Below are 23,570 nucleotides of genomic sequence, written 5' to 3'. Positions count from 1 at the left end.
TCCTGATAGTACAGAGCCTTGGGGGCACTCTGCACATGCTCAGTTTGGTGTGTATTTGTCAGGAGACTAGGCCAATACGTATTGCAAATGAACATTTTCCATGGCGAAGACATGTGCGTGCTGGCTCACGCAATGCTTGTCAGATCCTGGCACCCTTTGGCCCTTAAAAGAGTGACTGCAGCACATGGACATTGCTGACTGGTCTTCAGCTTCCTGCTTCCTGTTCCTGTGTGTGTGCTTATGCTTCTAATCTCCTGTTAACAAACCAGCCTGCCCTTGGATACCTCTTTTCGCTCTCCCGGCTCTGACCTTGGATTTCCCACAGATCTGCTCTTGTCTCCTGTCCTTTCTATTCTTCTGTCTGCTGACCACTGGCTTACCGACCTTGGCATCCGTCCCTGACTACACTTCCTGCTTCACCCTGTCTGCTGTGATCTGCCCTGGTGCCTACCTGCAGTACCCAGCCTGCTGCACCTACCTGCAGTACTTACCAGTTGCTCCAGCCTGCAATCCATACTTGCTGTATACAGCTTGCTGCACTTTCCACTGCAACCTGTTTCCTGCTGTGTGAAGTCTGCAAAATCATCAGCTCCACTGGGTCCTACTGCTCATCTCATCTGGTATCCACCTACAGAGAGATCTGCACACCTGCATCTCTCATCTGTGGCCCAGCCGGCAATGCCTCCTGCTCTGGACTTCGTGTTCCCTGTTTCCACCTTCAGGGACACCAAGCACTCAGCCACAAGGAGAGCCCTCTCAGCATTTTGGCTTCAGGACCAGGTACGTGACAGTACCAGTCAGCCAAAAGGTGTCTGAAGAGGTGCGTCTCTGTTGGAGGCTCTGTACCAACAAGTTGCAGCCCTCACGCAAGCCGTAACAAATCTGCAAGAAGGCTATTTACAACTGGCAGGTCGTCAGCAGAATCTATCCACTTCTGCTGTAATCCTGCTGACCAGAACCCGGCAAATACGGCCCCTGCCTCAGCTTCTGCGCAGAGCTATCACACCCACGGTAGTCGTGCCTCCACTTGAACCAAGGGTCCCCATACCTGAACGTTTCTCTGGTGACCAAAGAAAGTTCAGGGCTTTTAAAAACTCTTGCCAGTTATACCTAACTCTGCAACCAAGGACCTTTTCTCCTGAAACCGTTAAAGTTGGCTTTATCATTTCTCTGCTCACAGATGAACTGCAATCCTGGGCCCATCATATTATGGAGCAAAAGAACCCAGTCCTCAACTCAGTCTTAGCTTTCTTTGAAATCATGTCACAACTTTATGACGATCCCCCAGCAGATGGCCATGGCCTAGGCAGCCCTACACACACTCCAAAAGGAGCGCCGGCCTTTAGAAGACTGTACAGTTGAATTCCGCAAATGGTCAGCAGTCACCAGCTGGAATGAGGCTGCATTAAAGTACCAGTTTGGGCTTGGCCTATCTGAAACACTTAAAGTTAAGCTGTCTGGAGTCGATGCTCCTGCCACTCTGGAAAACCTCATCAAACTGGCCATCCAGCTTGATCGCCGACTACGGGAGCGACGATCTGAACAAATTCAATCCTCCAGACCTACCTGGATGCTACCCAGATTTCCCCCAGCAATCCACTCTGTGCCTGTTTCCTCTTCTTCAACACTTCTGATGGTGGAACCAATGCAGATTGGACTGATGCATTCTGCCCTAGCTCCCGATGGACACGCCGCTGGCAAGCCAACCTATGCCTCTACTGTGGAGGGCCTGGACATTTTCTGCGTAATTGCCCTATGAGACCCAGTAAGTCCCTGCCTCCTTGCCCTGTTTACCCCCCAGTCTCTGGGATTCATCTGGCTCTACCCATCTCATTACAGGTGGTGGACGGGGAAATCAAGTTTTGGGCCATAATTGACTCCAGTGCCTGCAGTTGCTTCCTAGACCTCGCTCTGGCCAAGAAATTTAAGATCCCGATTAGTCCTAAAAGACTGAGCCTTACTGTTCACCTGGCAGATGGCACCATCCCCAAGTCAGGGGTCATCACTCAAGAGACTGAACCCACCATGACTATAACCGACTCTGAACATCAGGAATTGCTGTGCTTTGATGTCCTTTGTTCCCCCATGTTTTCTGTGATATTGGGCATCACCTGGCTGCGATCCAATATCCCCAGGATTAACTGGTCTAAGGGGATCATGTTTTCCTCTGCCTACTGCCAATATTGTTTTGTTCCTGAACCCTTCCAGTTGTATGACTGTTCAACCAGTATCTGACAGCAGCCAACTTGTCCGGTCCATTAACCACAACTTTCTAGATGTGTTTGATAAGAAGAAAGCCGATATCTTGCCACTGCATCGGCCCTATGATTGTCCCATAGAATTGCTTCCGGGTGCAGAAATTTCCTTTGGCCGAATCTTCCCGCTATCTGAGATGGAATTGGAAGCTCCACGTCTCTACATTGACGAAAATCTAGAGAAAGGATTTATTTATTCCTCCTCTTCCCCGGCAGGAGCAGGGATCTTCTTTGTTGAGAAGAACCACACACTCAGGCCCTGTGTGGACTACAGGGAATTAAATAAAATAACCGTTAAAAATCGATATTCGCTTCCCCTAGTACCAGAACTCTTTCAAAGATTTCGGACTGCCCAAGTTTTCACAAAACTAGATCTCCGGGGTGCTTAGTCCGGATTAGAGAGGGGGATGAGTGGAAGACAGCTTTCCGAACCCGTTTCGGACATTTTGAGTATGTTGTCATGCCCTTTGGATTATATAATGCTCTGGCAACTTTCCAGCATTTCATAAATGACATCTTTAGAGAATACCTGGTTGTCTATCTTGACGATATTCTTATTTTTTCTCCATCACTCGAACTACACCGTGTACATGTGAAAAAAGTCTTAACTAGCCTTAGAAAATATGGACAAAAGCAGAGAAATGTAAGTTTGAGAAACAAACCTTCAAATTCCTGGGGTTGATACTATCCACCAATGGAATCGCCATGGACCCCCAGAAGGTGTCATATATTCTTGAGTGGCCTGCCCCAGTGGATAAAAAAGAGATCCAAAGATTTGTAGGATTCGCTAATTTATACAGAAGGTTCATCAGAGGGTTCACAGCCATCATTGCCCCCATCACTTATCTGACACGACAACACTCTGAATTTCAGTGTTTTCAGGAGGCCCAGGAAGCCTTTGATAAACTTAAGGAGCGATCTTATCACAGCGCTAAGGGCCCAAAGCTTTACTCCACCCAGTAGCCTTCTTTTCAAGAAAATGACCTCAAGCAGAATAGAATTATGATGTCGGTGACCGGGAGCTGTTAGCCATAAAGACGGCTTTAGAGGAATGGTGATACCTGCTGGTGGGTGCAGCCCACCCTGTGATGATCTTTACCGATCACAAAAATTTGGAATACCTCAGGACCGCCAAACATCTTAGACTTCAGGAAGCATGGTGGGCCCTGTTTTTCTCCCCATTTAACTTCCACATTTCTTACCGGTCGGGGTCCAAAAATAGCAAATCTGACGCTCTTTCTCGAATGTTCCCGGAAACTCCTGAAGTAGCATCTATCTCCCAACACCATCCTGTCCTCACCACATTTTTTACTATTACTACCTGATCTAAAATCAGCCATACAGCAAGCATCTGCCCAATGCCCGGAAACTGAAGTTTCTTCTCTAAGGAAGCAAGATGGATTCTTCTGGCATTACGATAACATTTTTGTACCACAAGAGACCAGGACTTTAGTCCTTAAAGCATGCCATGATCATCAACTAGCTGGTAATTTTGGGGTACACGAGACTATCGAACTTGTCCAATGGTCCTTCTGGTGGCCAGGCTTGAACCAGGACTGCAAAGATTATGTTGGTTCCTGCACAACTTGCCTTCACAGCAAAGGGAGTAACACTAAAGCCTGGGGACTGTTAAGGCCATTACCAGTCCCGGACCTTTCCTGGAAAATTCTGTCCATGGACTTCATCGTGGATCTATCCCCTTTAAAGGGATTCACCTCCATTTTTGTAATTGTAGACCAATTGTCTAAAATGTCACATTTTGTACCTATGGTGGGCACCCCCTCTGCCGCAGACATAGCCCATGCCTTTATTAAGGAGATAGAAAGGCTCCATGACCTGCCCAGAAACATTGTCTCTGGCAGGGGGGTACAATTTACCTCCAGATTCTGGAGAACTATTTGCAGAGCCTTAGACATTGATGTCTGCCTATCCTCAGCCTACCGCCCTCAAAGCAATGGCCAGATGGAAAGAACCAACCAAGCCCTGGAACAATACCTTCCGTGCTTTTCCACTTTCTCACAAAATAATTGGGTATCTCTGTTACCCTATGCTGGATTTGCCTATAACAACTCAGTTCATGCTGCCACCAACCAGACCCTATTCTGGGCCAACTATGGGTACCATCCATCCTTTCTGCCTGGCGTGCTGCCAGAAATTCCTGTGCCCGCAGTTCAAGACAGATTAACCTCCATCCTAACCAACTATCAGGTTCTTCAGGAGGCCATTTCAAAAGCTCAGGAGGACTATAAAAGGCACTATAATAAAAAGAGGAGGGGGAATCCAGTTTTGAAAGTTGGAGACAGGGTCTGGCTATCTACGGCTAATTAGAAATACCTTTGCCCTTCGCAGAAGCTGCGTCCGAGATTCATTGGGCTATTTGAGATAAGGAGAGTGATAAACCCAGTGGCCTTTGAATTGACACTTCCACAGTCTTACAAAATCCACCCAGTCTTTCATGTGTCTCTTCTGAAACCTGCCTCTTCAGACCATTTTCCAGGGAGTGAAGACCCACCACCACCACCTGTTAGGTGAGGAGACTGAATTTGAGGTAGAGACAATTTTTGGTTACAGGAAACGAGGAAGGCAAACTCAATATCTTGTCAAGTGGAAAGGTTACCATCCTAAAGAGAATTCCTGGGAGCCTGAAGGTAATATTCATGCTCCTAGACTTCTGTGTGAGTTCTTCAACAGAAACCCTGAAAAGATATCACGCTTGGGCATCCGGAGGCTGCCGTAGGGGAAGGGCACTGTCAGGAGAAGGAGGAGAATTGCCTGGCACAGTGGCCAATTTACAATATAGCCACGCCCACACACATATTGCGAACGCACATTCGCCATGGAGAAGATGCGTGCGTGCTGGCGCACGCAATGCTTGTCACGTCCGGGTGCCCTCTGGCCTTTAAAAGAGCGACTGCAGCACATGGCTTCCTGTTCCTGTGTGTGTGTGTGCTTATGCTTCTGATCTCCTGTTAACGACTCGGCCTGCCCTTGGATACCTCTTGTCTCTTTCCCAGGTCTGACCTTGGATTACCCACGGATCTGCTCTTGTCTCCTGTCCTGTGTATGACTTCAGCTTGCCTGACCACGTCTCTGTTCTTCTGTCTGCTGACCACTGGCTTACCGACCTTCCCTGACTACGCTTCCTGCTTCACCCTGTCAGCTGTGATCCGCCCTGGTGCCTACCTGCAGTACCCAGCTTGCTGCACCTACCTGAAGTACTTACCTGTTGCTCCAGCCTGCAATCCATACTTGCTGTATCCAACTTAATGCACTTTCCACTGAAACCCTTTCCTGCTGTATGCAGTCTGCATAATCATCAGCTCCACTGGGACCTACTGCTCACCTCATCTGGTATCCACCTACAGAGAGATCTCCAGGCCAGCATCTCTCATCTGTGGCACAGCCGGCAATCCCTGCTTCTCTGGGTTTCATGTTCCATTTCCACCTTCAGGGACACTAAGCCCTCAGCCGCAAGGAGAGCCCTCTCAGTATTTCGGCTTCAAGACCAGGTACGTGACAGTATTGCTATAGAGGTTTTTTTTTTTGGGGGGGGGGGGCAGGTGCATGTGATCAGCACAGGGCCAATCTGCACTGTCCAAACAGAGGGTCAGAGGTCATGCAGCCTCATAGGACAGTCAGGGGAAAATGAAAATTCCTCCTACAAGCTTTAACCAGTGCTCAGCCAGACACTGGTAGAAGTCATGAGACTGCTATATACTGCTGATGAGAAAAGGTATTTAGCAGTTTATATTTACTAAAATAATTGCATTTCCATGTTCTGCGTACTGTGGGAGACCTGGGTTTAGTAACACTTTAATAAACTTGCCTATTTCGTTTCGTGTCTTCAGTGCATACATATTACCAGTTGTCCAGGAGACAACGCTACTGAATTTATAAGCGTCTCCACAATGGAAGCACATGCATTAAATGGATAGATGAGGGGCAGGTGGGCCTTGAGGCAGCTCAATCCCCCTTAAAGGAATAGGAGCACACTGGGCACCCAGCAATAGCAGAGTGGCAGCGAAGGTGTCAGTAGAGTTAGGACTGCAAGCAATACACAGGGTGCCATGAATAGGCCTTGCAGCTTACGCAGCTTACCTGTTTTTAACGCAGAATATTGGACGGGTTCATTTGGGCGGTTGGCAGACTGGTTGGTGAGTTGACTTATGGAATGTTCTGTTTTTGTCTTTCCTGTTCTGAGTGGAACCTGTCTTCTTAATCCGCTGTATGGTCTTGGCCACTGTGCTGCAGCTCAGTTTCAGGGTCTTGGTCATCTTCTTATAGTCTAAGCCATCTTTATGCAGAGCAACAATAATTTTTTTCAGATCCTTAGAGTTCTTTGCCATGAGGTGCCTTGTTGAACTTCCAGTGACCAGTATGAGAGAGTGAGAGCGATAACACCAAATTTAACACACCTGCTCCCCATTCACACCTGATACCTTGTAACACTAATGAGTCACATGACACTGGGGAGGGAAAATGGCTAATTGGGCCCAATTTGGACACTTTTACTTAGGGGTGTACTCACTTTTGATTCCAGCTGTTTAGACATTAATGGCTGTGTGTATATTTTGAGGGAACCGCAAATTTACACTGTTATACAAGCTGTACACTCACTACTTTACATTGTAGCAAAGTGTAATTTCTTCGGTGTTGTCACATAAAAAGATAGAATAAAATACTTACAAAAATGTGAGAGGTGTACTCACTTTTGTGAGATACTGTATTATAGTGAAGACTGTAAAGACAAATATCTACTTATCTATTACAATAAATCAGGATTTGCAGCCACAGATTGGTGTTGGCGTTCTAAATTATACAGGATGGACAGCGACCATGGACACAAATGGTACAATCCAATTGACAGGGCCAGAGAGTCCAAGTTTATATATCTATCCAGGTCATGAATACATACTGTAACATGTTCCAATTAACTCCTTGCATAACACTCATGGCAATTTTCATTATCAAATAAAAATGACTATTTGGCGTCACATGTAATATATTTTGTTGTAATTTTTTTGTTCAGTTTCATAAAAGTCTGTGTAACTTTAAACCATATATTGTTGTCCACAGAGCTCAGAGAAGCCTTCAAAGAGTTTGACAAAGACAAAGATGGATATATCAGCTGTAAGGACCTAGGGGATTGCATGAGGACCATGGGATACATGCCAACCGAGATGGAGTTAATAGAACTGTCTCAGCAAATCAATATGAACCGTGAGTCATGTCCCTCTCTCATTGTAAACTTCCTAATTTACAGTAAAGATGTCTCATTATTCACTCATAGCAAACTGACCCAATATATTTATCATGACTTGGAATATGTAAAAGGTTTATCAAATATTAGAAACGTAAGCTAGGGGCTTCGGAACTGAATTATGAATTCCACGAATCAGTGTTTGCAAGACAGTAACGTATATACCCTTTTTTTCCTATTCTTCTAAATATTTATAGTTGGAGGACATGTTGACTTTGATGACTTTGTAGAGTTAATGGGTCCTAAACTTCTAGCAGAGACAGCTGATATGATTGGAGTAAAGGAACTTCGAGATGCCTTCAAAGAGGTGAGGGGATCCTTGAACGCCCTATTGTGTAAACCTATCCTAATTATTTACAATTATTATTATTACCAGTTGTTTTAATATCTTGTTCATCTTTTTAGTTTGATACCAATGGGGATGGAGAGATCAGTACAACTGAACTACGGGAGGCAATGAAAAAGCTTCTGGGACAACAAGTTGGTCACAGAGACATTGAGGATATCATACGTGATGTTGATTTAAATGGGGATGGACAAGTGGATTTTGAAGGTTAGTATATCATAGTTACATAGTTACATAGTAGGTGAGGTTGATAAAAGACAGAAGTCCATCAAGTCCAACCTATGTGTGTGATTATATGTCAGTATTACATTGTATATCCCTGTATGTTGCGGTCGTTCAGGTGCTTATCTAATATTTTTTTGAAACTATCGATGCTCCCTGCTGATACCACCGCCTGTGGAAGGGAATTCCACATCCTTGCCACTCTTACAGTAAAGAACCCTCGTAGTTTAAGGTTAAACCTCTTTTTTTTTAATTTTAATGAGTGGCCACGTGTCTTGTTAAACTCCCTTCTGCAAAAAAGTTTTATCTCTATTGTGGGGTCACCAGTACGGTATTTGTAAATTTAAATCATATCCCCTCTCAAGCGTCTCTTCTCCAGAGAGAATAAGTTCAGTGCTCGCAACCTATCCTCATAACTAATATCCTCCTCACTCTTTATTAGCTTTGTTGCCCTTCTTTGTACTCCATTTCCAGTACATCCTTCCTGAGGACTGGTGCCCAGAACTGGACAGCATACTCTAGGTGCGGTTGGCCCAGAGTCTTGTAGAGCGGGAGAATTATCGTTTTATCTCTGAAGTTGATCCCCTTTTTAATGCATACCAATATTCTGTTTGCTTTGTTAGCATGCCATTGCTGAGCCTATCATCTACTAGGACCCCCAGGTCCTTTTCCATCCTAGATTCCCCCAGAGGTTCTCCCCCCCAGTGTATAGATTGCATTCATATTTTTGCCACCCAAATGCATTATTTTAAATTGTTCTACATTAAACCTCATTTGCCATGTATTTGCCCACCCCATTAATTTGTTCAGCTCTTTTTGCACGGTTTCCACATCCTGTGGAGAAGTTATTGCCCTGCTTAGCTTAGTATCGTTGGCAAATACAGGGATTGAACTGTTTACCCCATCCTCCAGGTCATTTATGAACAAATTAAATAGGATTGGTCCCAGCACAGAACCCTGGGGGACCCCGCTACCCACCCCTGACCATTCTGAGTACTCCCCATTTATAACCATCCTCTGAACTCGCCCTTGTAGCCAGTTTTCAATCCATGCACTCACCCTTTTGTACAGTAAACGTTTATGGGGAACTGTGTCAAAATCTTTTGCAAAATCTAGATACACCATGTCTACAGGCCTTCTTTTATCTAGATGGCAACTCACCTCCTCATAGAAGGTTAATAGATTGGTTTGGCAAGAACGATTCTTCATGAATCCATGCGGATTACTAATTACTGATTAATACCGTTCTCATTACTAAAATCTTGTATATTGTCCCTTATCATCTCCTCCAGGAGTTTGCATACTATTGATGTTAGGCTAACTAGTCTGAAATTCCCAGGGATGTATTTTGGGCCCTTTTTAAATATCGGTGCTACATTGGCTTTTCTCCAATCCGCTGGTATCATTCCAGTCAGTAGACTATCAGTAAAAATTAGGAACAATGGTCTGGCAATTACTTGACTGAGTTCCCTAAGTACCCTCGGGTGCAAGCCATCTGGTCCTGGTGATTTATTAATGTTAAGTTTCCCAAGTTTAATTTTAATTTTGTCCTCTGTTAACCATGGAGGTGCTTCCTGTGATGTGTCATGAGGATAAACACTGCAGTTTTGGTTACTGAAGCCCCCCGATTCCCTCGTGAAGACTGAGGATAAGAATAAATTCAATACCTTCACCATCTCCCCATCCTTTGTGATGTCCTTCCTCATTCTTTATGGGGCCTCCCTTTTTTACTGTTTACATACTTGAAGAATTTCGTGTTCTATCTTAGCAACCCTAATTGCATCCTTACATTTCTTGTTGCATTCTTTATAAATTCTGAATGCTTATGATGATCCCTCAACCTTGTATTTTTTGAAGGCCTTCTCCTTTGCTTTTATATGCAGTTTTACATCGGAGTTAAGCCACTTTTGTTCGCTCTTTTAAATTTATTACCCAATGGGATGCATTGGCTAATGCCCTTATTTAATATGTTCTTAAAGCAAACCCATCTTTCCTCCATGTTGTTTGTTCCTAAGATTGTATCCCAATTTATGCCTTCTAGCAAGGTTTGTAGTTTAGGGAAGTTGGCTCTTTTGAAATTCAGTGTCTTTGTATTACCCTTATGTTTCCTATTTGTGTGATTTATACTGACCTGTGATTGCTGTTTCCTAAATTGCCCCGTATTTCCACATCCATGATCAGGTCTGTATTGCTGGTAATCAGCAGATCCAGTAATGCTTCATTTCTAGTTGGTGCGTCTACCATCTGAACCATGAAATTGTCCTGCAAGACATTTAGGAACTGGTGAGCTTTAGACGAATGCGTGGTTCCCTCCGCCCAGTTAAATTAAAATTAAAATCCCTCATTATGATAACACTTCCCATCCTTGCTGCTAATCCAAATTGTGATAGGAGATCCGTCTCCCCCTCCTCCCTCAGGTTAGAGGGCCTATAACATACTCCCAGTATTATTTTCCCCTTAGCTTCATCCCTTTGGAGCTCTACCCATAAGCATTCCACCTCCTCCCTAGCTCCCTTAGCGATGTCATCTCTCACATTCACTTGTACATTATTCTTGATATATAGACATGCCCCTCTCCCTTTTTTACCCTCTCTATCCCTGCAATAAAGGGTATACCCTTGAATGGTTGCCAGCCAATCATGAGAGCTGTTGAACCAGGTCTCTGAAATTCCCACAAAATCCAAATCCTCCTGGTACAACAGTATCTCTAGTTCACCCATCTTGTCCGCCAGGCTCATGACATTGGTGAACATGCCACATAGTTTAGACCGGTCGCATACTATCCTCTTATTGAGTTTTCTGAGATTGCAGGACTTGTTACTATACTTACCTTGGGTTTATGTGCTTTAGGCAACCTACCACTAATACCCCAATACTGCCCTCTGGAATATGTTCCGTGCTGACTGTCTCTACCTCCCCCCCGTCGCCTAGTTTAAAAACCCCTCTAACTTTTTGGCCATCTTCATTCCCAGCTGATTTGCACCTTCCTCATTTATGTGCACTCCGTCCCTTTTATAGGGGAACCTCCAGGAACCTAAACCCCTCCTTACTACACCAGCTCCTTAGCCACTTGTTTACTCCCCTAATCTTCCTCTGCCTTTCTGGTGTGGTACTGGTAGTATTCCTGAGGATACTACCTTGGAGGTCCTTTTCCTCAATTTAGCTCCCAAGTCCCTAAAATCGTTCTTTAGGACACTCCATCTGCCTCTGACTTTGCCATTGGTGCCAACGTGCACCATGACACCCGGGTCTTCCCCAGTCCTCCCAGTAATCTGTCCACCAGCTCCGTGATGTGCCGAACCCAAGTGCCCGGTAGACAACATACAGTTCGGCACTTCAGGTCTTTGTTACAGATTGCCCTCTCTGTCCTTCTAAGAATTGAGTCCCCTACCACCAGAATCTGTCTTTCCTTTCCCTTCACTTCCCCCCTCCCACTCTCACTGGAGGAATTCTTCCCAATGTCACTCAATGGAGCGTACTTATTGGGATGCTCCAGTCCTGGATCGGCCTCCCTGGCACTTCCCCCTCTACCCTTCCTGACTGTCACCCATCTACTGTTTTCTAGTGCCTGCACCTCTTTGTCTCTACCCACCTCTGTGCTGGCACCTGCCGGGTACATTCCCGGCTCTCCTTTAGTATGCAGGGTCTTCTCAGTGCTGACAGTTCCTTCCCCAGATTCAGAACCTGGGCTTCCAGGGAAACAATGTGCTTACATTTTGCACAGCAATATTTGCCCTCGATCGGATGATCAAGGAATGCATAAATGGAGCAAGATGTACTCAACAAGACAATACACAGGTACTCGTAGACCCATGTGCACTCGCAGACCCATGTTCACACACAATACACAAGTATACACAATACACAAGTACCAACGATCCACACACACTACTCAGACAACACTCAGGTACTCACAATACACAGGTACTACCTGACACTAATACTCAGTACAGCCCACTTGCACTCACAGCACTCATGTACTTACAATACACAGGTACACACTCACACTACACAGGTACTTTGACCCCTGTTATAACCTTCTGTTTTCAATTCTGGTTTTTAACTCACCACTTAGTCCAGTTCCACTTGGTCTAAGTTCCAGCCAAAGCAAAGATGAGCAGGCTCAAAATAAGTTCTACAGAAAGTTATATGGGCCTCAAGCACCTGTGACCAATTAACTGCGGAAAGGAAGAAAGGAAAGAAAAAAAAAGGCTGTTTAAAAAGTGACAGAAAAACGTGTTAAAGCGGAGTTCCACCCAAAAATGGGGGGGGTTGGATACCCTCTTTTTAGGGGCATCCATCTCCCACTTCCTCCCGGAGCTCCGTGGAGCCGGAAGGAAGTTCACCTCTCCCCCCTCCCTCCGTGCAATCTTCTGGGACACATCACAGGACCCAGGAGATTGCCCGGCCAATCACAGCGTGCAGCGCGTCTCGCGCACTGTGTGCCCGGCTTTGAAGCCACAGCCGGGCACCCACAGTCACAATGCCGAGGAGAGGAGGGGGAGAGAAGCGGGGCTTCGTACGCCAGCATCGCTGGACCGTGGGACTGGTGAGTGTCCAATTATTAAAAGTCAACAGCTACACTTTTTCTAGCTGCTGACTTTTATATGGGTGGAACTCCGCTTTAAAAAGCTGCAATGAAAAGCCCCAAAAAGAACCTAAAAAATGCAACACGGCAATCACCAGCAGTCAAACGCTAAACTTGTTCACACTCTCCACTCAAGGTCCCCACTGTTTAGCTTCCAACCAACGGTCTAGCAATTTCAGATGTGCTCAACAGAAAGTTATATAGGCCTCAAGCACCTGTGACCAATTAAGAACTCCCCTAATTAGTAGGCTGAAGGAAGGAAAGAAAAAAAAGGCTGTTCAAAAAATGACAGAAAAAGGTGTCAAAAAGCTGCAAGGAAAAGACCCCAAAAGAACCTAAAAATGCAACCCACCAATCACCAGCAATCAAAAGCAAAACTCTCCACTTAAAGTCCCCACTGTTTAGCTTCCAACCAGCAGTCTATACCTGAAAGAACCTCATTTAGGCCTGGGAATAAACAAAAATCTAATTAACATTAAAATATTTATGAATAATTTAAATTTCAATCCCTTTATTAATTAAAAAAAGAAAGTACAAACATGAGGAATGTAAATGTTAACATGCATAGTAGTGCAACAATAAAGAATAATTTGCTCCACTTCGATGTGTGAAGCTGTATAAATTAGCAAAAGCAATGTAACAAATGTTTATCGCTCCAATCTCTAACATTGCTGTGGTAAGGTGGTGTCTAGTTGCCATGAGTTTTTCTTTACAGTCACAAATTTTGTCAATAAAGAAGAATAATGTATTTACTTCTTTAATCATTTCTTTTTTTTTCATTGACAGAGTTTGTTCGTATGATGTCTCGCTGACTTGTGAAATAATGCCCATGTTACCCACTTGACTGCGCCACTTTGGCGAAGCTGTGCCTCAATCACTCCACTAATATTTGGACTTGAAAGGGCAGTGCCCACATCAGCCATAATGTCCCTATCTTGGAGGCACCTTGTTAATGCCATGTCAGTATTCTTGTTGTGGAATACAGCACAGGTCATTCTTCCTGCTGATCCCGCTGCTCTGACTCATTGTGTGCCATCCCACTCCCAGAAATGTGATTACCAATGTATGGGACAACCATAAGGGGCTTGCTTCTAACTGTCACACAGCTTGAAGAAGCCTTCAGGATGCTGAGAAGAACAAACCTGTGTGTGCATGAGACAGCTCCCATCATGTGATTTTTAACTCCTAGAGGATTTGTGCAATAATAGAATAGAATCTGCTTCCTGGATTTTCAGCTATAGTAAATAAATAGTCTTAAATATCTATAATCGTGATCTTGCAATGCAAGGACAGTGTAGAATACAGGTATGTACACAGCTATTACATACAGATATGGCTTTACTGGTGTGTACTCAAGCATCTAATGACTTAGTAGTATCTTACTAGGAGGTAATAAAAAAAAAACATCTGTTAGCAACAATACACAGTATCAAGGAGAATAGTCTGAGCATAGAGCCACAGACAGGAAAAAATTTTAGGGGCAAGGACCAAATGTAATATACTCTTAGAGACAGATAAGTATTACCTGGTTCTATTTTTACATTTTCTCTATGTAATGCTTTATAGACACTTGACATTAAGGAGTTGAATTACTAAAACTGAAGAGTGCAAAATCTGGTGCAGCTCTGCATAGAAACCAATCAGTTCTCAGGTTGTTTTTTCAAAGCTTAATTGAACAAGCTGAAGTTAGAAGCTGATTGGCTGCCATGCACAGCTGCACCAGATTTTGCACCATCCAGTTTTAGCAAATCAACCCATAATACTTTAACCATAAGGACTGTTATAAATAACACTGCTTTAAGAATTGAAGGGAATCCCACGTACATTTTTTGCCTCCCCCAATGCAGGAGTGCTGAGAAACATCCGGTATTTCCGGAGATGGGGAACAATTGACCTCCTCTTCCTATCAGGATGCGGTGCACCACAAGGAAAAGAGAAGGTCATTAACCTGTGTAAGCTCTGACACAAACCAAGCTATCACATGGTTTAGACTCAGCACTCCTGCAGGCGAATGGAGTGGAGCAGTGGGAAAGCACAGAGAAGGTGAGAGAAAGACAGCTTCAAGATTACACAGCTTTTATAACTTAAAAATTTTTTTCAAAAGGAATGTGCATTCTGGCATACTAGATTGAGAGTTAACATTCATGAATCACTCATCAATCCATTTTCAATTTAAAAATGTTAATACTTAAAAAAAATATTTGTGACCCCCTGTTCTGGTTGGCCTAGGGTAAAAGTCTGTATGTGACTGACTGGTGCCCAAGAAAGACAATTGAACCTCTGTTTCAAGGGCCAAAACCTACTCTTTTAAAACGTATGTGTAGCCAAACATTTTTAGTTTTGGATACAGTAGGCAGAGTACGTTTTTATTGCTGTCTTTGTCCTGGTTCAGTAGAGTCACATTTATTTTCCCCTATTTGTCCTGGTGACCACAATCAACAAAACAGAAAGTGATGGGAAATCCAAAATTTTAGAACTGTTTCCAGAACAAGACATTAACCACAAGATAAATCTGCCATTTGGGAAACTGTCTAAGAGAGGAACTTATACTTTGCAGAAATTTCTTCTCATTTCCTGGTGTGTCTCCGGGACAGGAATTAAAGGGAAATCTCCCCAACAGGCCACAGACAGCAAATATAAACTGACAGGGGTTTTAACCTTTCTCCTCTATCCTAAATTTAAAAAGTTTTGGCTAAACTTAAAAAAAAAAAATCGATAAAAAGAGATAGACAAATGTCATTTGCATTCTCCCACCCATCACAAACTCTGACTTTATTTTGCTTAATATGATCCTCGGCTCCATCTATTGATCGTATTACAGTATATCCCCAATTTAAGAATTTTATGAAAAATACTGCATTATGGCCACTAGATGGAGCTGATGATCCTAGGAATTCAAGGTATTAAAGTGTAAACCCAGGACCCTGCATGCACTATATCTGGTCTCCCACATTACACAGAACATGGAAATGCAATTATTTTAGTATATATAAACCGCTAAATACCTTTTCTCATCAGCAGTATATAGCAGTCTTGTGACTTCTATTAGTTCCTGGTTAAAACTTGTAGGAGGAGTTTTTATACTGCACTGAGCTGTCCTATCAGGATCCAGGACCACGGACCCTCTGTGTGGACAGTGCTGGCCCTGTACTGTTCACACGCACTCTCACAAGAAAAGAAAACACTCTATAGCAATACACATCAAATTAAGCAAACTGAGCATGTAATACAGAGCTCCAAAGGCTCTGTATTATCCAGACATGTTCTGGAGTCAGTGGAAGGACCTGAGCGCATAAAAGATCAAGCAGCCTTTGTACACAATGCAGAGGATTAACCCCTTAGGTTCCACAGTGAGTATAACAAGCATGCTTCACTGCATATACAGACTGATCTTACTGTTGTGTGTTTAGTAACACTTTAAGAAAAATTATGTCAGAATTTGTGATGGCTAGGCAAATGCTTGTGACATTTATTCAGCAGGGTTTTTTTTATTAACATACCCCTTTATGTTAGGTCAGAAAAATGGTCTTCAGCAAATCTTGGCAAGCATGATATGACTGTAACAGTTACCAACAGGTAATTTGGGCATTTACCTGAGAATTATGAGTATTCCTGAGAAACTGTAGGTATCAGATAAATATTCACCTTCTAATCAGCAACAGAGAATTAAGTATTTAATACGTACAAGTTTATTAAAAATAGGCTAATTTTGTATTGTTTGACAGAGCCGGCAAAGCAAGAAAACTTTTTTTTGTTTATGTAAATTATTTTTTTAAGTAACAAAAAATATGTTGATTGTTGTGCATTTACTTTCATGTATGATCTTTATTGCACTGTGGTTCCTGGCTGATTACCTGAAACTAGGCAGCGGGTAGCCATGAGCAAAAGTGAAGGTGTTTTCTTTTTTGTGAGCATGAAACTGAAATAGTATTTCCATGAACATCTTCTAATATCACAATGTGAGTTCTTTTAATACCATTACCCCTCTAGGTCCCCATGACCCTGACAAATCAAATCAGCTTCATGTCTATCAGTAGCCTACAACATTATAAGTGTATCTTGTCTCATAAAATTGGACAGCACAGGAAACTTACCTTGAGGCTTGAACTGGCCATTCAAGTTACCAGCAAATCCACCATGGTCCTCAGGACAGATTGGATCCCTCCAGCTAGAGTGAGACTAGGAAGCATGCAAACATTTTATCCTGGTGTCTTCAAGCCACTTCTCAACATATTTCTATGTTAAGTGATAGAATGTGCATGTTACATATTATATATGTCATAGTGAGCACCTATAACTAGATTTCCTGGATGCTCCTTGATATTTCCCTCATACTATCCTAGTACTTTGGATACTGTGTGCATGGATTTATGTGTTTCATTCTTATACAATAGTTTACCGATGCGGAATTATTAACTGAATATTCTAATGGTCTCTTTTTCATAGACTCAAACAGTGCCAACTGCATCAATACAGCATTATCATTTTATGTGTACTGCGTCTTTATAAATATTTAACTTTGTACTCAGATGAATGTTGTGATTAAAATATGCACACGACAATGAAGAATCACAGAACAAGAACTTCTTCCCAAAGGATTGTGTGCAATGATTCAATATAATTAAATATTCCACAGCTCTCATCAATCATGACAAGGACAAATACAGTGTATCCCATATGGTTAAGATTGGAATCTCTAGGGATCAACACTGTCTAGTCTTCTTATGCTGAGAGTATTTACTTGATAAATACTTGATGGTTCATGTAGGGCAGTGTTTCTCAACTCCAGTCCTCAAGGCATCCCAACAGGTCACGTTTTCAGGCTTTCCATTATTTTGCACAAGTGATTTGATCAGTTTCACTGCCTTAGTAATTACCACAGCCGTTTCATCTGAGTGAAATCCTAAAAATATGACCTGTTGGGGGACCTTGAGAACTGGAGTTGAGAAACACTGATGTAGGGGATGATAGTTTTAGCATTATTCAATGAACGTATGATGTGCCAGTCCAGCTATTGTACAAAAACACATTTAAAGTGTTTCTTCCAGTAATGCAACCTGGTATCTCATCTGTTACAATCAGGTGTAATGATTTTCTACGAATGTTTCAGTATATGAAAGGTCTAACTTTATTTTATCAAGTAGATGTAAGTGTAAAATGGGACCCCCTTTATAAGCATTTGTGCATTTTTTAGCTATTTTTGCAAAACTAAAGTTGATACCATTAACTTTAAAAGTCACATTTAATGTAGCTGCTCTACAAATTGTTTTGCTCTGTTAGATGACCTGGTCTCCTATTCATGGCTGTTTGTTTTTATGTACTGCCCACTTGCTTTGACCACAAAAATAAGAACCGGGGATGTTATGCTGGCCACAAGTAGCTCTGATATGCATATTACAATGGCCTGGAGGGTAACACATCTATATTATACTTGGCCTCTTGGAAATCATCTGTGTCAGGAATGGGCTTTCTTTCACCTAGCTACCTGCAAATGGCCTGCAACTCTGATGGGCTTTCTATATTATATTTGGCTATTTGGGAAACCTCTGTTTCAGGGATGGACTTTCTATATGATAATTGATTCCTTAGGAATCCTCTGTGTCAGGGATTGGCTTTCTATAAGGCACTTGGCTCTTTGGGAATCCTCTGTGTCAGAAATATTGTTTTTATAAGACACCTGGATCTTTAGAAATCCTTTCTATATGATAATTGACTCCTTAGGAATCCTCTGTGTCAGGGATTGGCTTTCTATAAGGCACTTGGCTCTTTGGGAATCCTCTGTGTCAGAAATATTGTTTTTATAAGACACCTGGATCTTTAGAAATCCTTTGTGTCAGAGACAAGCTTTCTATATGATGCATGGCTCCTTTGGAAATCTTCTTTGTCAGGAATAGGTTTTATATAAGACGTTTGGCTCTTTGGGAATCCTCTGCTGGAGATGCATTTTCTATAAGACACCTGGCTTTTTGGGAATCCTCTATATCAGAGACAGGCTTTCTATATGACGCATGGCTCATTGGCAATCCTCTGTGTCAGGGAAAGGCTTTCTATATTACACTTGGTTCCATTGGGATACTCTGTGTTGGAGATAGTCATTCTATATTACATTTGACTCCTTGGGAAACCACTGTGTCAGAGATGGGCTTTCTTTGGCTGCTTTGGAACCCTCTCTGTTAGGAAAGAGTTTCTATATTATACTTCAGTCCTTGGGAATTCTCAGTGTCAGAGATGAGCATTCTTTATTACATTTGGTTCCTTTTGGATTGTCCTGTGTGTGTCAGAATCCCCTCTATTAAGGATAGACTTTCTATACTACAGTTGACCCCATGAAAATTGGTTATGTAAGAAATGGGATATTTCCTGTACATCTGCCATGACCAAGTTTTCTATTTCTAAAATGGATGTAAACTGAAGGAACTGGGTGTTATGACAACTATTTTTGAGGGAAATCATCCTACTTTAAGTATGTGCTTCACTAAAAAGGAATATCAATAACATTATGTTGGGTGTTTTGAAACAGAGGCAGAAGGGCTTGTTATGTAGAAAAAACATTATGATAAGCACATGCAAGTATAAAGGACATGCAGATGTTACACAATTACATACTAAAAGATCACACAGCTGTGCACGTGCAGCTTAGTAATCTGGAAATATATTTAGAACAGTAACAATTATACAGAAAAGCACATTTGGTTTATTAACAATAACATAGACTATGGGCAGCCTGCCTCTCATCTCTGTTTGCAGAAGGTCAGCATTTCCCTTTGACATCATTATCCAATTGGTCTGCTAATCTCAATGTGTTTATCTGTGAGCCGCTCTAGGAAAGAAGCCATCCACATCGAGATTACACTGTCTAACAACCCAGAATGCATGAGCAGCGGAGTCTCGGCTGGCATCACACAGTTCATACAGACCCGCTTTATTCAGGTCATTACGCGGGTTACTGCAAGGACAGTAATAAACAAGCTTGAACATAGAACCAAGCTGTGTTGATATTTTGAATCAGGCTGAAAAAAAAAAAAATTTCTTGTTACGTGGATGACTCACATTCAAAGGAAACACATTTTATTAAAACCTGGATTACCTGAAATACAACAAAAATATATATTTTTTCAGAAACACATTTCAAACATTTAACAAAATTGATTAACATAAAATTAATTAGTGTTTCATTAAAGCAAAAAAACCTTCTATTTCATCCCAAAACACAGAAAACGAAAAACCGCGGAAAGACATGGTTACCGGTACTTTTTTGTAATTGTAATTAGGGCCTATTTGTAAACCCTGGCAAAAAAAAAAAAAGTAGCAGTGTTGACCACAACAGTCTACCAAATACTTGATTTTTTTAACCACTTCAATACCAGGCACTTTCCCCCCTTCTTGTCCAAGCCAATTTTCAGCTTTCAGCGCTGTCGCTTTTTAAATGACAATTGCGTGGTCATGCAACACTGTACCCAAACTACATTTTTTAAATTTTGTTCCCACAAATAGAGCTTTCTTTTGGTAGTATTTGGTCACCTCTGAGGATTTTATTTTTTGCTAAACAGATACAAAAAAGACCAAAAATTTAGAAAAAAATATGTTTTTCTTTGTTTCTGTTATAACATTTTGTAAACAAGTATGTTTTTTCCTTCACTGATGGGCACTGATGAGCACTGATGAGGTGGCACCAATGAGGTGGCACTGATGGCCACTGATGATGGGCACTAATATGCAGCACTGATATGCGGCATTGATGGGCACTGATAGGTGGCACTGATATGTGGCACTGATGGGCATTGATAGGAGGCACTGATGGGCAATCATAGGTGGCACTGATGGGCACTGATAGGCGACACTGATGAGCACGGATGGGCACTGATGGACACTGATGAGTGGCACTGATGGGCATCACTGTAAAAGAGGCACTGGCAGGCATTACTGTTGGGCACTGATTGACATCATTTTTGGGCTCAGATTGGCATCATTTTTGGGCACAGATTGGCATCCCTGGTGGATATGGGTGGCATACCTGGTAGTCATCAGTGGTGGTCATCCCTGGTGGTCCTGGATGGGCATCCTCTGGGGGGGGTGGCTGCGCCGATAATCAATCAACGCTGACCCCCCCGTCAGGAGAGCAGCCGATCGGCTCTCCTCTACTCGCATCTGTCAGACGCAAGTGAGGAAAAGCTGATACATGGCTCTTCCTGTTTACACCGTGATCAGCTGTGATTGGACACAGCAGATCACGTGGTAAATTGTCTTCGTAAGAGACTCTTTACCGAGATCGGTGTTGCGGTGTGTCAGACTGACACGCCGCACCACTGATCGCCGCAATGCGTGCCCCCGTGGGTGTGCGCCGGCTGTTATCCTGAAAGACGTCATATGATGTCCAGTCAGGATAACGGAACCACCTATAGCAAAATGACGGCCGGGTGGGAAGTGGTTAAGGAGCAAATAAGAAGAAAGAGCGAGGATCTGACTAGTCACTTTAACCAACACTTTCACTGCTTCAAACTAAAAAAGAAAAAAGAGATGCTGTATAAGGTAAGGTAAGTAGATTTCACATTATATATGTGAACTAAAGTAAATCTGTAATGAAATTAATATTTAAGGTGCCTTTGCTGACCATATTCTGAAAAAAATGCTAGATGCCTGGCTGTCATGCTGACTGTAGTACCTTGAGTCACTGACCTTGAACTAGTCTTGAGGTCAAGTTTTTATTGTACTTGCTGTATACTTGGTTTTGGTAAGTGGAATAAAAAGCACTGAAACCAGAGAAGGCAAGCCAACCAACATTCTAAAAAGGAGGTCAGCGATGGCAGTGTAAAAATATTTCTCTCTCCACTAAACAGAACAGCAGGGGCCTCATCCACGTCACTGTCCTCATGTGCAGTCAGGTGTTACACCTGAGCATTATCTTGACATATTCACGGAGACTAGGATTTATATATAAGTCTTGGGTACATGGTGACAGACTTGAAGGTGCTCCTGGCCTTTATATTTCATAACCTTATATAGGTCTCGAACGCATGCGTAAAATTTCAGCTTCCATCCAATTTGCTGCTCACGAGGCCTGCAATAATCTTTCCTTTAGGTGAAAATGGTGCCAAGACTTGTCAATGACAATATAAATTCACATCGATGATCTTCTGTTGCTATGCTTGTATTTAGTCAACGGAATCACTGCAAACCATAACATGAGGATCCTAAAGATAACAATGGGGCTTTCTATATAACTACTACAAATAGAGGTATTAGAAAAAGAAAAGTTCTATAATGAAACAGACTAAGCAGATATACAGTAGTAGATGTCTAACAAGAGTTGCAGACATTGAAACTTTGCATGTCCTTAAACAACTCCATTGCAGCTACGGAAAGTTTTCTTCCCAGTTTGTCTTATGCATAAAAAAATGGCATGCACACATTGTTGTCTTTCAATAAGTTACAAAATGCAACTGGATATTGTCAGTTGCCTTTTCCTAGGAAGAAAACGGACTATTTGTGCATAACCTCCAAATATTAGCTGAATAGAAGAGGAGATTGAGTCAGAAGTAATTCCAAACTATGTGGAGCGAATAGGGAAGTGGTGCTGAATAGAAACGATCAGATTTAAATCTTATGTCTGTGCTGAGCGGCCAGAGAGAGTGACATAGGCCAGACAAGAAAGAATGCAGAGATGTCATAAGCCTCCATATGCCAGAGTCCTCAAATAGCTTCCAATGAGACACAAATTTAAACGGCTCTGTCATACACAGAAAGCAATACACATCTGCGGGTCTGTTTTTTAACCTAAAACTCAACTCAATTTGCATACATCTCAATCTTTCATGTAAACATGCTCCATAATATCTGTTGTAATAGAGTTACCTTTATAAAAAGCCATTTTTACTAATAAGAATACGAAGATACCATTCAGATAGACACCAAACATACCTAATTTACAAGGCCCAGAAGGCTAAAAGGACACATTAGACTTCCTAAGAGAAAATATACATAAGATCTATATCATATGTGGTATCTGACAAATCGTAATTTCATTCTGCTAAATGTAATATGCTAGTTGTCTGTTTGTGAAAACTTGTCGAATGGCGCTATAGATGTATTTAGGATAGTTAGCATCAAGGGTGTGTCTGACGAACATAATAAAATACACCTCCAACACACTTCTTAGACCGTTTGATTGGGTAGAGTTAGGTCTGTGACACCATCTCCAGTGTCAACTAAAAGCTGTCTATTTGGCAGCTCTGGGCTCTCATTTTTACCATCAGATACTGTCACATTAAGAGGTCCAGTGACTCTTGCTGATTAGATTGGATTTACTCTGCCAGTTACCTGAACTCTGCACTGAACCAAAGACCAGATGGACTCCACTTAAGTATTTTTCACTTTAGAAAAACCTTTTATTTTACTGTTGCTTATGTCTCTTTTGTAATATCTTTTCTGTAAACATTTTTGCACTGTTTTTCTTTTCTTTTTCATTAAAACAATATTTAAAAATTGATAAGCTTAATCTTTGAATGCTCTAACTGAAAATTAAAGAACTTTGCCTCTGTGAAAAGGTACTGTAGAGTAAAATGTATTACATTCTTGTGTGGACGTGGCAGTGAGTGATACAGACATTTATTTTAGGTTACAATTGCAACAGCAGATGCTGTGAATGGTGCATGTTTAAATACATTGTGGTGGATAGTGTGTGTGTAAAGGGTTAACTGCTCAGTTAATCTGCTCCTATGGTGATCACTGTCAGTTTGCCAGTGCTTAGAATGTTATCCCACAAGCTGGAAAATTGCACATTTTGGTGTCCGAGGTCAGATCAGTGTAACCGTCACAAAGAATGGTCCTGGCAGTCCAGCAATGTGCATGAAGGCAGGAAATGTCAGTGAGATCATTACCAGTCTGTGGGTTCTGTAATAT

At 42.3% G+C, this 23,570-nt stretch overlaps 1 protein-coding gene across 5 annotated transcripts in view; it reads left to right on the top strand.

Annotated features, from left to right (window-relative positions):
• Window positions 1-23,160, top strand: part of CABP1 (calcium binding protein 1) — an 80,591-nt gene extending 57,431 nt beyond the window's left edge. For all 5 annotated transcript variants that reach the window (XM_073629290.1, XM_073629291.1, XM_073629293.1 and 2 more), the window contains 4 exons: window positions 7,332-7,475; window positions 7,713-7,822; window positions 7,921-8,068; window positions 13,458-23,160. In XM_073629290.1, the coding sequence (XP_073485391.1) occupies window positions 7,332-7,475; window positions 7,713-7,822; window positions 7,921-8,068; window positions 13,458-13,483 (428 nt within the window). In that variant the 3' untranslated portion in view covers window positions 13,484-23,160. The remainder of the gene's footprint in view (window positions 1-7,331; window positions 7,476-7,712; window positions 7,823-7,920; window positions 8,069-13,457) is intronic.
• The last annotated feature ends 410 nt before the right edge of the window (window positions 23,161-23,570 follow it).

This window comes from Aquarana catesbeiana, linkage group LG01 (assembly GCF_042186555.1).
Source record: "Aquarana catesbeiana isolate 2022-GZ linkage group LG01, ASM4218655v1, whole genome shotgun sequence".
In the NCBI taxonomy this organism is placed as follows: domain Eukaryota; kingdom Metazoa; phylum Chordata; class Amphibia; order Anura; family Ranidae; genus Aquarana; species Aquarana catesbeiana.
This window is presented reverse-complemented; position numbering and strand designations above follow the sequence as displayed.